Below are 16,086 nucleotides of genomic sequence, written 5' to 3'. Positions count from 1 at the left end.
ACCTTTTGCTGATTCATGTATTCTCTGGCTCTCGGGGGGGAAAAAAAAAGGCAAATAGTACAATTTTGTCACAAATTTCTGGTTTTATCTAGGTGTTATAGAGGAGAAAGTTGGAATGTATAAAGTCCACAAACTCAGACAAGGGAGGAAGAACCCAAACAGTGTTTACCTTAGGTCTCACAACTTTTAGCCATTTTGTGACAGTTGTTTGCTCAGGACTAACTAAGGATAATCCTGAGGTTTTCAGGACAATTCTTGCTGAAGTCAGTCACATGTCAGACATTGAAAAGTTAGAGACTCTCTCTCACAGAGGAAACATCAGAAAGAGAATCTTACCATACATCATCTGGTATCTATCTATGTTCTACTTCCTTACTTACAGAACACTTAAATTCTTCGCGAATTTTCAGATAAAAACAATTAAATTGTTGTAGCAGTTATCTTTATTTCATGGGGAGGAAAAATTCTTCCTTAGGGTGTAGGGCAGAGCAAGGATGTAACCTTGCAAAGGTTTCTCTTATCTACCTCTCAGCTTAATCTCCTGCATAGTTTGCAAAGAGATAAAGTGGCAAACCACACTCCTAAGGTGTTGTAAATATTTTCTTTCTGTTGCAGCTTCAGGAGAGCACGGTCTCTGGCAGGAGGCCTCTTTAAAGTACATCTTCCTCTGTAGAGACTAAATCTTTCTGTGTACATGGGATTCAGTGTATCCGTGCTCTACATGATCTGGTAGTGATCTAAGGACTGGATTCTCCACCTAAGGTTGGGATTTGCCTGTGTACAGGCATGTTTAGTGAATAGCTGTGGCCATGGCTCTCAAGCCCTGCTGCTAAGTGTAGATCAAGGAAATAAATCTCTAGTGAGGAGCACAACCATCAACCAAGATTCCTGTTGTGGCATGCATGCAACACTGAGTCATGCATGAAGTCTGTGACAGTGCAGAAATGTTGCAGGGAGCACATTAAGGAAACGTCATTTAGGGTAAAAAGTCTTGTCTTTGTTATCTTCCGGTGGCAGACTAGTGTGAGAATGTTAAATATTGTATTCAGTTAATTTTTATAGGGAAGGGAGAAGAATGGTGTGTCAAAGTTAAATGTCCACTAAAATTGAAGTTTAGATAATATGCATTCAGAAATAATTTTATTTTTCAGTAATGACAATATGCAATATCACTTAAGAAATGAAATTGAAGAATTGATCTTATTCTTCAAATACAGGATAGCTTCAATATTAAAATTAACATATAAATTTAGCATAAATCTTATTTCCCCACTCACGTCTGCTGAGTAAATGCACATAAAGAATGAATCACTGAAACAGTATACTGAGAGAATCAGAGTCATTTTTCAAAGATGTCAGCACAAATGTGAGGTGAGCCTGTTCACCAAGCATACAACAAATACTGCAGAGGTGGCCCTTCAGACCCACAAGTGGGATAAGTCAGGGACCCCCAGAAAAGCAGCACAACACCAGCAAGGACAAGACAAGGGATAGTTTGGCACAGGACATCCCCATTGTGCTGTGCTTACCCCTGCTGTCCCTCTGACTATTCCCTTATCTACAGGTATCAGAGATACCAGAGAATGTGAGCATCACACTAGGGGTCTCCATGGCGTTCCTTTGAGGGAGAAATTATTATTGTTACTGTTTACATCATTGTTGGCCTTAACCACCTTGTCACGACTAGAGGTCAGCTAGCAGGGATTTGGCAATGTGCCTCTGGGGCAGCTGCCAGCCTCTGCAGAGCCCACTGCACTGGTGTCTGGCAGGCCTCACACCTGGACAAGCAGACCTGTGAGCACAGAGAGCTTTCTGTGGCATTTCCCAGAGAGCTGACAGTGAAGTCACCTCTCTGACAGGAGAAAAAGCAGTCCTGGGGCACCCAAAAGAGGTTCCTGAGGGGCCGCTCAGACAGGGGCAGGAGCTGTGCAGAAGGGTCGGTGCTGAAGGTCTCTTGCTCCAAGAAAGCCACAACTGCACTAGTATACAAAAAAAGATTTTAAAAAAACCCCAACAACCCGTTGGACTCTAAGATCCTACAGAGACCTCACCAGGCTCAAGGCATCCTTCTTGGTGTTTGAATTGTTTTTTTGCTTTCCTCGGGGTGTGTCTGAGCATCAATGCTTCCAGCTTCAACCCTTCCCCATCCCGCTGTCCTCTCTTCCTCAGCGCGAAGTACTTGCTCGGAGATGCCCTTGCTTGCCACAAGATGGAGCAGGGAAACGCAAGTTTTAGGCGCTGCCGGGCGGCGGAGCCGTCCCGGGAATCCCAGGATGCTGCGTGGGCGCGGGCGCTCCGCAGGCTCGGGAGCAGGCGGGCTGCGGCCAGCGGCGGGGGCGCGGCTGTCACCGCCCCGGGGACAGCACCGCGGAGCAGATGGGGCTCCGGCAGAAACCTCTCCCCGCGGTGCCCTGGCTGGGAGGGTGGGATCGGGAGATAGCCCCCACCAGCGCAGCAAAGGTCCGAGGAACGGGTCCCAGCACTGTGTGGGCAGGAAAAGATTCCTGCCAATATGCCAAGGGATCCTTAAAAATTTCATCTGCCTGTAGTGCCAGCGTGGACAATATAGCTGGATGAACAAAGCAATTTCTTAAAGGTGTCATTGCACGCAATTTTTTTTTTTAATTATTCTTCTGGATAACTAAAATATTGTGTGGTCAAACAAAAATTAGTGTTCAACATGAAAATTTGCTTTTCTTATTTTGAACAGAGATATATTTGCTTTATTTAAGGAAAAAAAAAGTATTTGTCAAGTGAGTCAAAAGTTATTTTATAACATGAGAGACAAGGATTATTTTAACATGTTTCTTTTTTCAGAAAATGTCTTGTCAAAAGAGATAGAATTTTAAAAATCATACTGTCAAATTTGCAATTTTCACCACAAGTGTGATAATAGGTCATTCCATGTTGGCAAAGGGTCATCTTTCTTTAAAAGACGTGCCCCAATGCCAAGATGGCAAAATTCACCACAGAGGGTGTGAGCTTTTGCGGGTGCCACAGTTTGGTCTTTCTGCTGAAGGTGATTCAACATCTGTAGCAAAACAAACACACAAACAAACAAGCAAAGCAAACAAAAAGCCTCCACTGAGATTTCATTTAAAGTATAGGGGATGCCTAAGATTTCTGCAGGCAGGAAATCCGCCCAAAACTGGAGCTCCAGGGCCTATCTGCTCTTATCTAGCCTTTGACAACTTCTCAGTAATGTGTCAGAGCACAGCATTTCACTGCCACCTGCCTTTCTGTTTGCAAGATCTATTTTACATATTACTATTCTCTCTGGGGTGGCTGTAAGATGAATTTGCTTACAAATACCATGTGAATGCAGGCAAATCTGTCAGTACACAACTGAAACCCTGCATTTAGGGAAACTCCAGATGCTTGCACATTTATGTTTCCGTAAGTGAAGTCATTTGTTTTTCCTCCCTTCCCCTGCTTTTATGTCTTTGTGGCATAACCAATAAAATGCTTTTCTGAACAGGTTGGAAAGTTATGCAAGATAAAGTATCTTTCAGTTAATTTATCCCCAAAGGAAAATAAAGTCATTATTTTATTCTCCTTTTTGTGCGTATTCAGTACCTTTATAAAATGAAAGATTCATCATGTGCACAAGACTTACAGAACATAGAATGCCAAATGAGAACACAGGCATTCGTATCAACAATGACCCAGATAACATGCCTGATACACTTATAAAACAGTTTCAAAGCCCATCTGCTTCAGAGTCCAACTTCAGGGTGGCCTCACCTTTTTTTTTTTGAGGTGTGGGACTACTCCCCAGACCTGAAAGACCGAAGAGACATTTCACCTGCATTCAGAGGTGTGTTTTCTAAAAAGCCAATTGTCAAGCATACATAGTCACTTGTGAACAGTTGAAAAAAAGACACTAAGAGCTTAACAAACTTCTAAGTGGACATTAAACTTAGAGGCATTCCTCATCAGAAGCAATTCCTAATCTTACTCAGACACACATAAGATATGCAGTGTAATCAATGCATGCAATCATGCAATAAATTGTTCAAACCATTATTTTTCTAGGGGAAAAGGGGAGTTACCATTTGACTAAAAATTATTTTAAAGAAATGCCCACTATTACATCCTATTTCTGGGGTTTTTTCTACTTCTACAGAATAGGAAAAAAAGACGCTTCTGAAGCATTGGGAGAGCCTTTTGTTTTCTGCTTTCTGTGATTGTAGCAAGCTCTGCTTTACTCAGCTGAGCTTGGAAATATCTGCAGTACAAATACAAGAGACCTCAGCTTCTCTGATGACAGCTTTTGCCTAATCTCAGTTGCAAGTTACAAGTCAGGGAAGCAAAACCCAGACTTGGAAAAAGAGGTTTCCCCTGACTGCAGCTGCTGGAGCTGGACATTTTAACCCCGGCTGAGAACTAATCAGCTCTCTGTCTTCAGAATGTTATTTGCCCAGTATAAATGACATAAACCAAGATCATCATCTTAGTTTATTTTTCTAGAGTCCTTAGCATGCTACATTAACCTGACAATGCTTAATCTGGTGTTCATTTCACAATACACTTCATGCAATTCACAGCTGTAATTGGTTTTACACTGACATTACACATTTCGACCTAGCCATGGGAAAAGAATAACTCTTAATAATATTTCTCTGAAAAGTGTCCAAGCTCAAACGGCACAGAAGCAGCTCATGTTAGTTGCATGTGTGTATTTCTTTCTTCTGCCTTTTCTTTCACTGCAAGGATGATCACTGGCATAAGATTATAAGGTCCTTGTTTTAGTCCATTTGCAATTGAGCTATGTTTGCTTGATTTCTTATGTCCTGAGGAGTTCTCATTTATAAAACAGCATTCAAGTATTCTAGTTTAACATCCCCATTTTTCTGAGTTAAGGAACAAAGTAGACCTTGGGCTTCTGTTTCCATTATGAGTCTTCTAGAGTCCCATAACTGGTAGCCATAAAGTCTTCCTTTGCAACACACACTCAGCACTAAAGCCAGAGTATTGCTATTTGGCATTATCCAGTGAAGTGCAAGAAATTAAATAAGTTATGTCTTTATTGCTATAGTACAATACCAAGCAACTTTTTAATACAATTGCAAGAGTTTTGTAGAGCACGTGTCCCTCCTCTTAGGGGCCGGTAATTCAGCTGCACTGTGAGTATCGCTTAGCTGTCACACGTCAAATGTCAGTCTAAGAAGATGTGTTGAGTATTCTTGAGTCTGAAGAATCAGACCTGTCCTCATATTCATCTTCTGTGTAAATTGGTTGCTTAGATACAATTGGGCATCCATCATCAGGAATTGAAATCCTAGGATCTTCTGACGAGCGGGAAGGAAGAACAGGTGAGCTTCTGAAAACAGTGGCTGAGTTGCCAGAGAAAGGACTGACATACTGGGACCGCAACTGGTACTGCTGCTGCAATGTCATGGTGTTCCACAGGGTGACGTCGTTGGGCAGGAATGGGCTGGACTGGTTTCTTGCCAAAGTGTTCCTCAGCATCAGCGGGTAGCGTGGTGGCTGAGGGAAAGGGTGCTGCAAAGGTACGGCTAAAGGATTTGGCACAACATTACTGGAATCAGCAGAGAACCTCAGAGTGTCAGGAACCCTAAATGCCGAGCCCACAGACCACTTGGAAGATGAAATAGGATAGGAACTCAGTGTGTGTTCAAAAATATGCCCATTGGAAGGCAAAACAAGACCATCCGATTCTGCAGAAGTTCTCTCTCCACTGGCCACAGAAGACCGACTGGACAGGAGAACCTCTACAGCACTCACCAGGTCACCGCCACACCCCTTCAGAATCAACTCTAGCACAGCTGGCTTTTGGTTAGGGAAAATCTTTTTCAAGACTTCAAGTGGGGGTCTGTTCGCTTTCAAACTGAATGGTAAAGAAACTGTCCCAGAAGGACCTTCTATCAGGAGGTGGTTCTGCTCTGGGTGGTACTTGGGGCTGTCTGGACGGTTCTCTGTGCTCCCACCGTTTTTCTGAACTGCAAAACCAACCTCATCCACTGAAACAATTTCAGGACTTTCAGGGTTGAAACAACTTTTGGCTTTAGTCATGTCTGGGGAACTCCTTTGGTCTGTGTCTTTGTCACTGTAGGTCTCGGCATTGTCTGCTCCACTTGCGTCACCCAACCGCTCCTCATTCACGTCTGCAAAGAGAAGTCAGACAAGTTAACAGAAAACTGAGGCCAAAAGCTTTTACAGGGATTTGAGGATGCTGTCTTCTTAAAGTGAACAGACCAGGACTCTAAGGGGGGGGAAAGCACCTTTTTCTCGGAGATCCTGCAAAAATTAAGGTATCTTTGCAACACGCCATGAGAATAAAACTGCAAAAGGATGATGTGACCTGATCTAGACATACTCTATCTCATTCTCCCATGGGCAAGCAAAGAATGGGATCATTTTTCTGCTGCATAAAAGTGCTATATCTATCCTTTCTCACTGGTTACAAGGCAGCAACACACTACCCAACTGCAAGATTTCTCAGAGGAACTTCAGCACTTTCACATCATAATTCCTCACTAGCACCATCTCATTGTCTGTGAGCTGAAGAGGGCACTTAGGAAATGAAAATTCCCCTGCCGCTCCAACAGCATTGATGGAACCACTCCATTATGACTAAGACTGAAGGTTTAAAAAGTCTTCAAATAAATAAATTTATTCCAGTTCTGAAGAAACTGATCCCTCCCAGAGAAATCAGTTCCTCCCACAGCAAGAATTGCAGCTTTTCCTCTAAACCCTTAAGTATGTCTGATGCCTTGTTCCATCCAAGCAGATATTCTAGAATCTTCTGGTTTGGAGAAGACATCTTGAAGGCTTTTGGTCCAACATCCTCTTCAAACTGGGAGCAGCCTTAGACAAAGACCAGGTTGCTCATGTCCCTGCTTAGCTAATTTTAAATAATTCCAAGGATGAGGAATTATTCCTCACACCCTCTCTTAGCAATTGTTCCAGGTATCTCGCTTTCTGCGTACTAAACGAAGAAGGATGAGAGCTAAGTACGGAGCTGAAAACAAGCCCATTGACCACTCTGTCTCCAGATAGACACTCAAAACTCTTTGGTAATGCCTAACCAGAGCATGGAACCCTTTGAAATAAGACTACTTGTCGTCTAGAAGAAGGGAAGGATGCTTGCTTATGCAAAAGAGGATCAATGCACTTGCTTGAGATTGTTCATTGTTTTTTCCCAAGAATACAGTTCTGCTGGCTTTCCTCATTGAGCACAATGTTTACATTCTTGGGAAGCATCAATGGGGAGAGGATTTTTGTCCAAGCTGCGGCTGACAGTCTACTTTTACCACAGAGGGTAGTGCTTTTGAATGAACAAATGGGAAGGACTATCTGCAAAAACCAATACAACTGTTTGCTTAGTTTTCCAAGCCCCTGACAAACACCTCTACTAGATAAAGTAACTGTAAGAAGCAAGAAATGGTTCCTAAAATGTGCTGATGATCCCACCTGCTCAACTGAGATGGAACCAGTTTGAGGTGTGCAAGCACCTGAGCCTCACTGCTCACCATCTCCTCTCACTGCAGGAACAGGCAGGGCATCTGCTCATCAGTTAGTGGGCTAAGTTTAACATTTAACAGATCAGCATGAAAAAAAGACTATTAATGGAATTTATCCATTAAAGAGGAAAAAGTCAGGGTCTGAGCAAGCCTGAGCTGAGCGAGAAGCCACTATGGTCACCACAGTGGGAGCTATAAATAAAGAAGAGATCCTGGCAGAGCACAGCCTGACAGTGTGAGCATGGCAAAGGAAGGTTCTCCTCTTGAGGATGGCTGTACCTGGCAGAAACAATGGGCCATCCTACGGAGATTTGGGATGGCACTGATTTGGGCTGTGGAAGATAAGTGTGTAGCTGAGGAGTACAGATGCTCTTACAAAAACCTCACTCCTTTCAGCAGGATAACCCATTTTGGGAACGGGTCTCTACACTGGTTATGCTGCCCGTCGAGTGCAAATAGGGAAGCAGCAACACTGCGTGTTCTATATTAGTGAGAAGGCCATGTACATTTCCTCTTTCTCAGAGCATCAATCTTGCTTTAGCAGCCGAAGCAGAATGCAGGAATTGCAACGGGCACGTGCATCCTTTTGAGGAGGTGCTAAGATATTGGCACAGCTCATCCATTATTGAGAAAATGTGAGACTCACACTACCTTTCCCTTCTAATCCCTCCGCCATGCATTTATTACAAATCTTGGTGAATGGCCTATTTTTACATTCAAGGCTTAGCGGGCAATCTGAGGACATCCAACTACCTTGTTCTTATCTTGACAGAGTTAGAGAGGCTGTTTAAGGAAGATGATAGCCCTAATTTTCACATAAATAAAATGCACTGTGGTGACCAATATTGCCAAATGAACTGAAAGCAAGGAGAACATATTTCATATTACCTCATGCTCACGTTTACAGTGTATCTTCATGGGATGAGAGCAAGTACCACTGTGGAAAAAATATGTGTTTATTTTAAAAAACTAACCAACCAACAAACAAAAAACCAACACCCTCAGATCAGGTAAGGTATCTCAATATATTCCCTGATCCTTACAAAATGTTATTTTCAGGATTTTTCAGATTTGCTTCATTTTGTGTACCCTTAAAAATATCCTTACAAGGCTTGCCTAAAAGATTTTTATCAAATTCTGAAAACTGAATTTTGCCTGTCCCACTGAATTTTGCCTCTTTATCATCAGCAGACCACACAGATGCCGGCTCTTAGCTTTAGCACAGGGGCAGTGTCCTCATACAGCATCTCACTGGGCTCTTATGCTCGCAGGGACAGACCCGTAAAACGAGATTTCGTTGATTTTAAACCAAAGTGGTGCTATTAACACACGGGGAATAACCCTGTGCTGGATACCACTGAGCGTGGAAGCTGCTGTGTGTTTCCCCCCGTCTCTTTGAGAGCATTTCTGGCTGCCGGTGTCGGGCAGCTCCACGCCCGGGCTGGGCGGTGCGCGGTGTCACACCCCGGGGCCCGAGCCTGTCGCACGGCAGCTGGCCGCTCACCTGGCCGGCCCTCGGGGCTTCCCTGACTGCACGCTGCGCTTCGACTGCTTTAAACACCCCTTTCCCGCCACGCTGAAGGCTCGGGAAGGATCAGACGTGCTCCGGGGACTGTCCCCAGCCCTTCATGGGAACCACCGAGACCGGGATTTTCGTTGGTTTAAAACTGGCACAAAATAGTCATCGTCAAGTAAACAAAAATTTGTGAAGATGCAAAACAGCCGTTGTCAAATAAACAAAAAATTGTGAAGATACATTGTAAATGTCCCCATGTGGACACTGAATTTTACGAATATTATATGCATGTATTAATTACAAATGTTTGTATTTTCAGTTGCAAAAATAATTTTGTATTTAGAACGTACAACCTTCTGCTCTTTACCAAAGCTTTTTCTCTTTTCATAATTCATTAGTTTTACATGAGGATATTCTCGGCTCCAAGAAAGAAATCTCATTCTCAGATATTTTTAACGGTTTGGGGGGTTTGGGTGTTACATTTTGTCCTGTGTGAGCTCTAAGGATTTTTGCTGTTTTTCTGGTGATGGCGGTGTTTGGTTGGTTTGGTTTTACTTTTTTTTTTTTTTTGGGGGGGGGGTGAGATTGTTTTGTCTCTCTGTGGGTTTTTGGTTTTGGGAGGGTTGTTTCTTTGTGTGGCTCTGAGGCTGGATTTTTACGTTGTTTTGTTGCCTGTGGATGTGTGGATGTGTGTTGGGGTGTGTGTGTGTTGAGATTTTTCCCCCCCCAATCCCTTCTATTCCAAATTTACTGCATTTAAGTATCCAGTTTGTGATTCCTGGGAAAACTAGGGAAACTATTTTCCTACTGATATAAAAGACGGGGAGTATTCATCACATAATATGCATGCAGGGAGAGATACCAGCTCAGATCAGAGATGCCGGGCAAATGCAGATGTGAATGAAACAGAACAGTGGGAGAACCGTACATGCATTTACAGTAAAATACAATACGAATTCAGCACAATATTTACCCCAATTCTTCTTGACTATCTATACATTAATAATCATGAGTCAAATGTTGTAAAGGGGCCAAATACAAGTAAAACAGATGAGAGGGAAAAGCTGTTCAAGTTAATTACATGTCTGGAAAACTTGTTCTAGTATTTTGAAACCAAATTTGCTTCTTCGATATTCCCACTGTTGAGTCTCTGTTGAAACAGCTTGTTCTTTGATTGTTAGGACAGCTCTTTTCTCAACAGATTTTCTTGTACCTCGAAAGTGCCTGCCGTTTTCCTTAGATGTATTATTAGGAAAGGCTGATACCAGAACTAGCATTGCTGCATGTAAAGCTAAGGCTGTGTTTTTGGTGGGGGCTTTTTTGTTTTCTTTGGTTTTGACTTCTTTTACTTCTGCTGTCTGTTTGGAAGCGTGGGGTGTTTGTTAGTTTGATTTTGGTTGTTGGGGCTCTGTTTAGGTTTTGGTTTTAATTACTTTCACGTCAGACTCTCTTCCCTACATTCGAAGATCTAAATACTCTGTAGGAGACTAATCACTGTTCTCAAATTAACACAGAGACAGCTGCACTGCATTAAGAAGCTGGCTCTGAAAATATCAGGCAACGAATATAGCATTATATTGTTTACTAGTCTTGATAACTACAACGAAGACAAATATAACATGCACTCCTGTGGACAAGGAAAGTTCATGAGCAAGGTGTCAGGAGGAGGAATCATTCCAGGTTAGCAGAGGCAGATGCAACAAGGGCAGTTTCAGAACTTCGCAACTGTCCCACCGAAATGGCCGATTGTAGCAGGAACAGAAGCAAACGGATCCGATTTTACCATATATCGGGAAATATCCCTTTGGCAATGAAAAAACTTTTCACGAGAATAACGCCCTCGGGGAGGAAGGGGTTGTGTGTGTGTGTTTTAGAAACCTGACGGACAGGAGGTTTATCCTCTGTTTTTTCGACGGTTTTAATACAGTTAATGGAAGGAAAGAGAAAACCCTGCCGCTCAGAGGACGCAGGATAATTGGAAATTAACAAGTCGTGTGGTTAAGCAGTGTCTGGTGGAAGGTGACAGCAGGAACCTCTAAGGAGACCATCTTCCACTTTGCTCTCATGCATTCCCATATTCACAAAACGTGGGGGAGAAATACTGTCTGACAATCAGGGACCGGGGAGCCGGCGGGTGAGGTCTGAGGGATCAGAAAGGCTCCCCGGTGGTCCCGGCGTACCCCGGTCCCCCCAGCCCGGCCTCACCGCGGGCGGGGACGGGGGCAGGAGCAGCACCGAGGGGCTTGATTTATGGAGATCTCCCTTATGTTTTGTAGTTTGTTTGTTTTTTCCCTCCGTAAAGCTATTATCAGAAAATGCTGACTGGCTGGCAAGGAAGAATTTCTCATCAATACACTTTGATTGTATTTTGCAAACAAAATGCCTGTTGCTTGGTAACATTTCACTTGAGCCTGACCTTCCCCAAAAGTTATTGCTATCAGATTCGATTTACACTCTCCTCCCGTGATTACTGTAATCTTTTAAACCGGGAAGTTCATACATCAGGGTGAAGGAAAGTTGAGCGTGCAAGTTAATACCGTTCCTATCCGGCAGATTTATATCGTGCTGGCGGATGGGAACTTTCATTTTCTCGAAGAAGCAAGGCGGGTTTTCTCTATTCCCTCCCCTCCTCCTCGGCCTTATCCCCCGCTACCTCCACGCAAGAAGGGGCCCCGGCCAGGCGCCGCCGCGTGTGCGGAGAGCGTCCGCGCCGGAGGGAGGCTACGACCAGTGGGAAATTTGGTGAAAGACCCCCGCTGCCGGCCCTGGGGAGAGGCCGGCGGAACTGGGCCGAGATGTGGGGGAGGGGGCTGGCAGAGGGCAGGCAGGTGGTACCAAGGGCCGGAAAATGGGAAGTGGGTCCCAAACTACTGGCATCCTAGCCGGAGTGTCGGACTCAGCCGTGCCGCCCCCTCGGGTCCGGTGTGTGTCCGCTACGGTGCTGGAGCAGCAGACCCCCCATGCTGGGGCCCTGGTGGACGTCTCCGTGGCCGGACTGGCTCCGTAGGGCACACGGACCCGCACGGCGGCAGCACAGGGCTCGCCACTCTCGTCCCGGGGCACCGCGTAAAATTTTGTCACAACTTGTCAGCGGAGCGCACTGGGCTGGCAGCAGCCTGCCTGCCGAACATCCCTATCGTGGAAGACGGTCAGCTCCCACTCAGACAAAGGACGGAACGCGACTGCGATTTCGAAGTGCTAGTTTTGCTTCCAGCAGTGTGTATTACCGACAGGTCGCGCTCACAACAAGGTGCCCATTGCAGGCGGTAATTTCGGCACCCCCGACCTCTCACAAGCCGCCCCGGACACGACCCGAAGGGACAGGCCTGCGCTGGAGGGCTGGGTTGCCCCGTTCATCCCCTGCCACCACTCCGCTTTCCCCGGTCGCGATAGCTTCGCAGAAGCCTCCCTGCTCCTGGCGCCGCTTTTGGTCCGTGGCTCTCTGTGCAGGTCTTGTCACGGATGAGGTCCCTTGGCCCGATACCCGAGGTGCGGGGAGCCGGACAACGACTCCGAGAGCGGGACCGGGACAAGCAGAAAGACATGCTGCTGCGATCTACGCGGGATGCGGCCCTTTCCCGGTGGACCTGAGGAACGGGCCCAGAAGTGGCACGTCGGGGAACCGGCTGGCAGCCGCGACGTTCGCGGGTCCCCTCTATCTGTCTCGGTGGACCTGATTCTAGTTGGGGAGCGAGCTGGTCACTTTGCGGCTCCATGCTTTTTAAGAGAGATAAAGTGTACCCGACGGAATTCCTCTCCATTCCCTTCCCACGGAGCCCGTCGGGGGAAAGCCTTCGCCTTTGGTCGTTCCGGCCCCGTTCCCCAGAACCGACAGCCGGGATCCCAGCCCTCCCTTTCCCTCCAGCCCCGGTACCGCGGTGCCCGGCCCGGCCTCACCTGCCTTGGGGAGCGGCCCCGGGAGCGCGGGAGGCGGCTCGGCGGCCCAGCGAAGGGCGGCGGCGGCCAGCTCGGCGGGGGTCCGCGGCGGTGCGGCGCAGGGCGACGGCCCCGGCGGCGGCGTGGGGGGCTCGGCGTTGCCCGGCGGCCCGGGGAGGGAGCGCAGGGAGTCCGGGAGGAGGCTCTCCAGGCTTTCGTTGGCCTGCTGCCGGCGGAGCGCCACCTGCGCGGCCATCACCCGCTGCCTCTCGATGATGAGGATGCACTTCTCGCAGGTGCAGTCCTTGAAGCGGCAATAGCGCTTGTGGCCCTTCAGCCAGGACAGCACGCCGTGGTTGCGGCACCGGGCGCACTTCGGCGTCCGCTGCAGCGGAGCCCGCGGTGGCTGCGACACCGGGCCGCCCATGTAGAGGTACGGGGAGCCATAGCCGTTCATGCCCGCGGGAGGAGCCCGGCCGGCTCCGGGGTGGAGAAGGCCTCAGCGAGGGCGGGCGGAGGCCGGGGCGATGGAGGAGAGGAAGAGGGCGGCTCTGCCCGCAGGCTCTGCGGGGGGCGCGGCTCAACCCCAGGCCGGCGGAAAGAGGCGCCGCCCGCCGCGGTGGCACCGGCGGGCAGAGCGCTGCCGCCAGCCGGAGCGACACTGCCGCTGCCCGCGCCGCCCCGCTGAGCCCAGAGCCCCTCAGACCGCCCCCGCCCCCCGCCCGCCCCCACCGCCACCCTCCTTCCCCGGCGCCGACAGGGGAATGGAGGGAGAAAAAGATAGAGACGAGAGGGAGGGAGGGAGGAAGGGAGGGAAGCGGCGGCGGGGGGGGTCTCTGCCCCGCCGTCGGGGCGACGGCGATGCCCGTGCCATGCAAAAGGGGTTCGTCCCTGAGCGGACCCGGACCCCGGCTGTTGCCACCCACGCCCTGCCCCCCTCAGGGCTCACGCCCCGAAGGCGTGAGCACGGGGCTGAGAGATGAGAGGGGTCTAGGAGGGCTTTCTCCGGGCTCTGTGTCGCCCGCCTCGAAAGCCCACTGGGCTCGGCGGCACAGCGTATGGCTGCTACTGCCTGTGGCACAGCGTCGCGAGGTAGCGGCGGGGGGGTCGAGATCAAAGTTTTGTCAAAGTTTTGCCGAAGTTTTGCAGCTGCAAAGAGATACTCGGAACAAGAGCTGTCCGGGACCAGGAGCGGCCCACAACAACTGGCCGGAATCGGGCTGCGGCCGCGTTCCCGCGGGATCGCGCCGCAGAGCTGGAGACCCGCCGTAGGCACCTGCCCCCGTGGTGTCCGCTGCCTCTCCTGCCTCTCGCGGCAAGACAGCTACCCAAACTCAAGCGGTGGCTATAGAAAGGAATGTGAAATGTTCACGGCAAGTCAGGTTGCTTGAAACCTAAATGGTAATGTCTGATGCGGCGGACTTGTAGCGTTCTGCATTCCCGCACGTGGAGGGGTTTCTCGCTGAAACCCGGCTATTTCTCGTGTGGCAGCGAGAGCCTTGAATCCAAATGTACTATATTGGTGGAAAAAGCAAAAAAAAAGTTATATGCATTTTGGCTGAGGGGAAACAAATTTACTGCAAGCGTTCATCTGCCCGCGGCGTAGCGTCCGCGGGCGGGCAGGGGATGCTGCTTGGACCCGAACCCATTTCATTGCCCCAAGACCTCCCCTACTCTTCTCAGGCATCTTTCCACCATAATCGCTACACGAAATAAAAGTTTTAGCGAGGCTATGTAATAACGAAATCAGATTTAAAACTCGGGAAATACTTCGCCGAAGAGAATAAAAGGCACAGTGTACCTTTTATACTACGAAAGTATTTTGCGTGGTATTTCATTACTAGGCTCGTTACTTTTCTACTTCTAGAGGAAGAGTGACTCAGCGTCATCTTTCTCCCCTGGGCTGTGCACGAGCTGTGAGGAGGATGAGCACTCCACCTGTAAATCGCACCGAGCCAGGGAGGTGAATCGGATCAGATACGGGGAACAGTGCATTTTCTGTCAGTGCCAGTAGAACATAATTTTTTCGCTGCCGGGATGCATGCACTGAACCCTGCAGCTCGCAACTGGCCTCCCCCGCGGGGCCTCTTGCGCATTCGGGAGTCCCCATCGAGGTGAGAAAAAGAAAGAAGCGGACCACCCATTCAACTATCACAAAATTACGTAAGATGATGCGCACCCACCCTTGGAAATCCGTTCCCTCTAAACGAAGAAACGGGGTGCAACTGCCTGCAGCGGTGGTGATCATGGTGGAAAACCCTACTTCCCCACTAGCTGGAGAGGGTCCTGCGGGGCGCCTCCGCCACCGCAGCGAGCCGGGCAGCTGCCAGATCCCGAGCCGAGATGCCCAGCGCGGCGGTAGGTTGGCGGCGGACCGGGGGCCCCTCTCTCGATTGGCTGCACATTTAGGCTGAAATACCCGTTTGATATAATACTGTAATCCTTTTCTCATATTTGATGGGAATGGTTTCCATGTCCTAGTATTTGACAACATCTACCCATAGGGCCAGATTCGTATTTATGTTAGCAAAACGTCCCTCGCCTGAAAGTCCATTGTAACCCAACACCTGACAACCCCGGCTCCCATTTCAGCTCGCCGAAAAGGTTTATTCAAGCACGTAATGGGATCCCAGCAGAAAGCTTTTCAGACGAAGTGGCGATGGTAAACTACGCCACATGAACTCCGTTTCCAGGGCTATTAAGCTTTTAATTGCAAAATAGCAGAGGAAATTTCAAGGTGACAATGACGTGTTAGCAGTTAGCGCCCAGAATAATACACTGAAAGAGAATGAATGTGCGAAACATATGCTGCAAATAACATTTAGCGGAAAAGACCGGCTCAGCCAAAGGGCCAAAGAAGAAGCTGGAAACCGGCCCGAATCCGCAGGCATTTCGTGACTTTTCGATGTAGAGCCATCCGGAAGATTCGGCGCTGCCGCCCAGCCGCTGGAACCGCCGTGAGCCGTATATCTGCCGGGCGGACAGGGGCGGCCGCAGGGTCTGCTGCGCCGGGGTGCCCCGCCGTTCCCCGCGTACTACGGCGGAGGAGGGGGTCAGGCCGGAGGGAGTGTTCGGTAGTGCTTGCACTGCTATAAAATAAGCTTTTGGGGAGGGGGCTTTCGCGGGATGCTGGTGACCGCTTGAGCGAGTGCGAACGGCAGGATTAGTTCGCCTCGCCCGAAATGCTTTAAGGCATTACCGGCGTTA

General features: G+C 48.5%; 1 protein-coding gene across 1 annotated transcript; it reads right to left on the bottom strand.

Annotated features, from left to right (window-relative positions):
- Positions 1-5,163: 5,163 nt before the first annotated feature.
- On the bottom strand, positions 5,164-13,336 carry DMRT3 (doublesex and mab-3 related transcription factor 3; the record flags this gene model as incomplete). Its single annotated transcript, XM_084224648.1, has 2 exons — positions 5,164-6,128; positions 12,901-13,336. 2 exons carry the CDS (start codon positions 13,334-13,336, stop codon positions 5,164-5,166), a joined length of 1,401 nt encoding a protein of 466 aa, XP_084080774.1.
- Between the last annotated feature and the right edge of the window lie 2,750 nt (positions 13,337-16,086).

This window comes from Fringilla coelebs (assembly GCF_963513975.1).
Source record: "Fringilla coelebs genome assembly, chromosome: Z".
Lineage (NCBI taxonomy): Eukaryota > Metazoa > Chordata > Aves > Passeriformes > Fringillidae > Fringilla > Fringilla coelebs.
The sequence above is the reverse complement of the archived record's forward strand: the minus strand, read 5'-3'. Positions and strand labels throughout refer to the sequence as shown.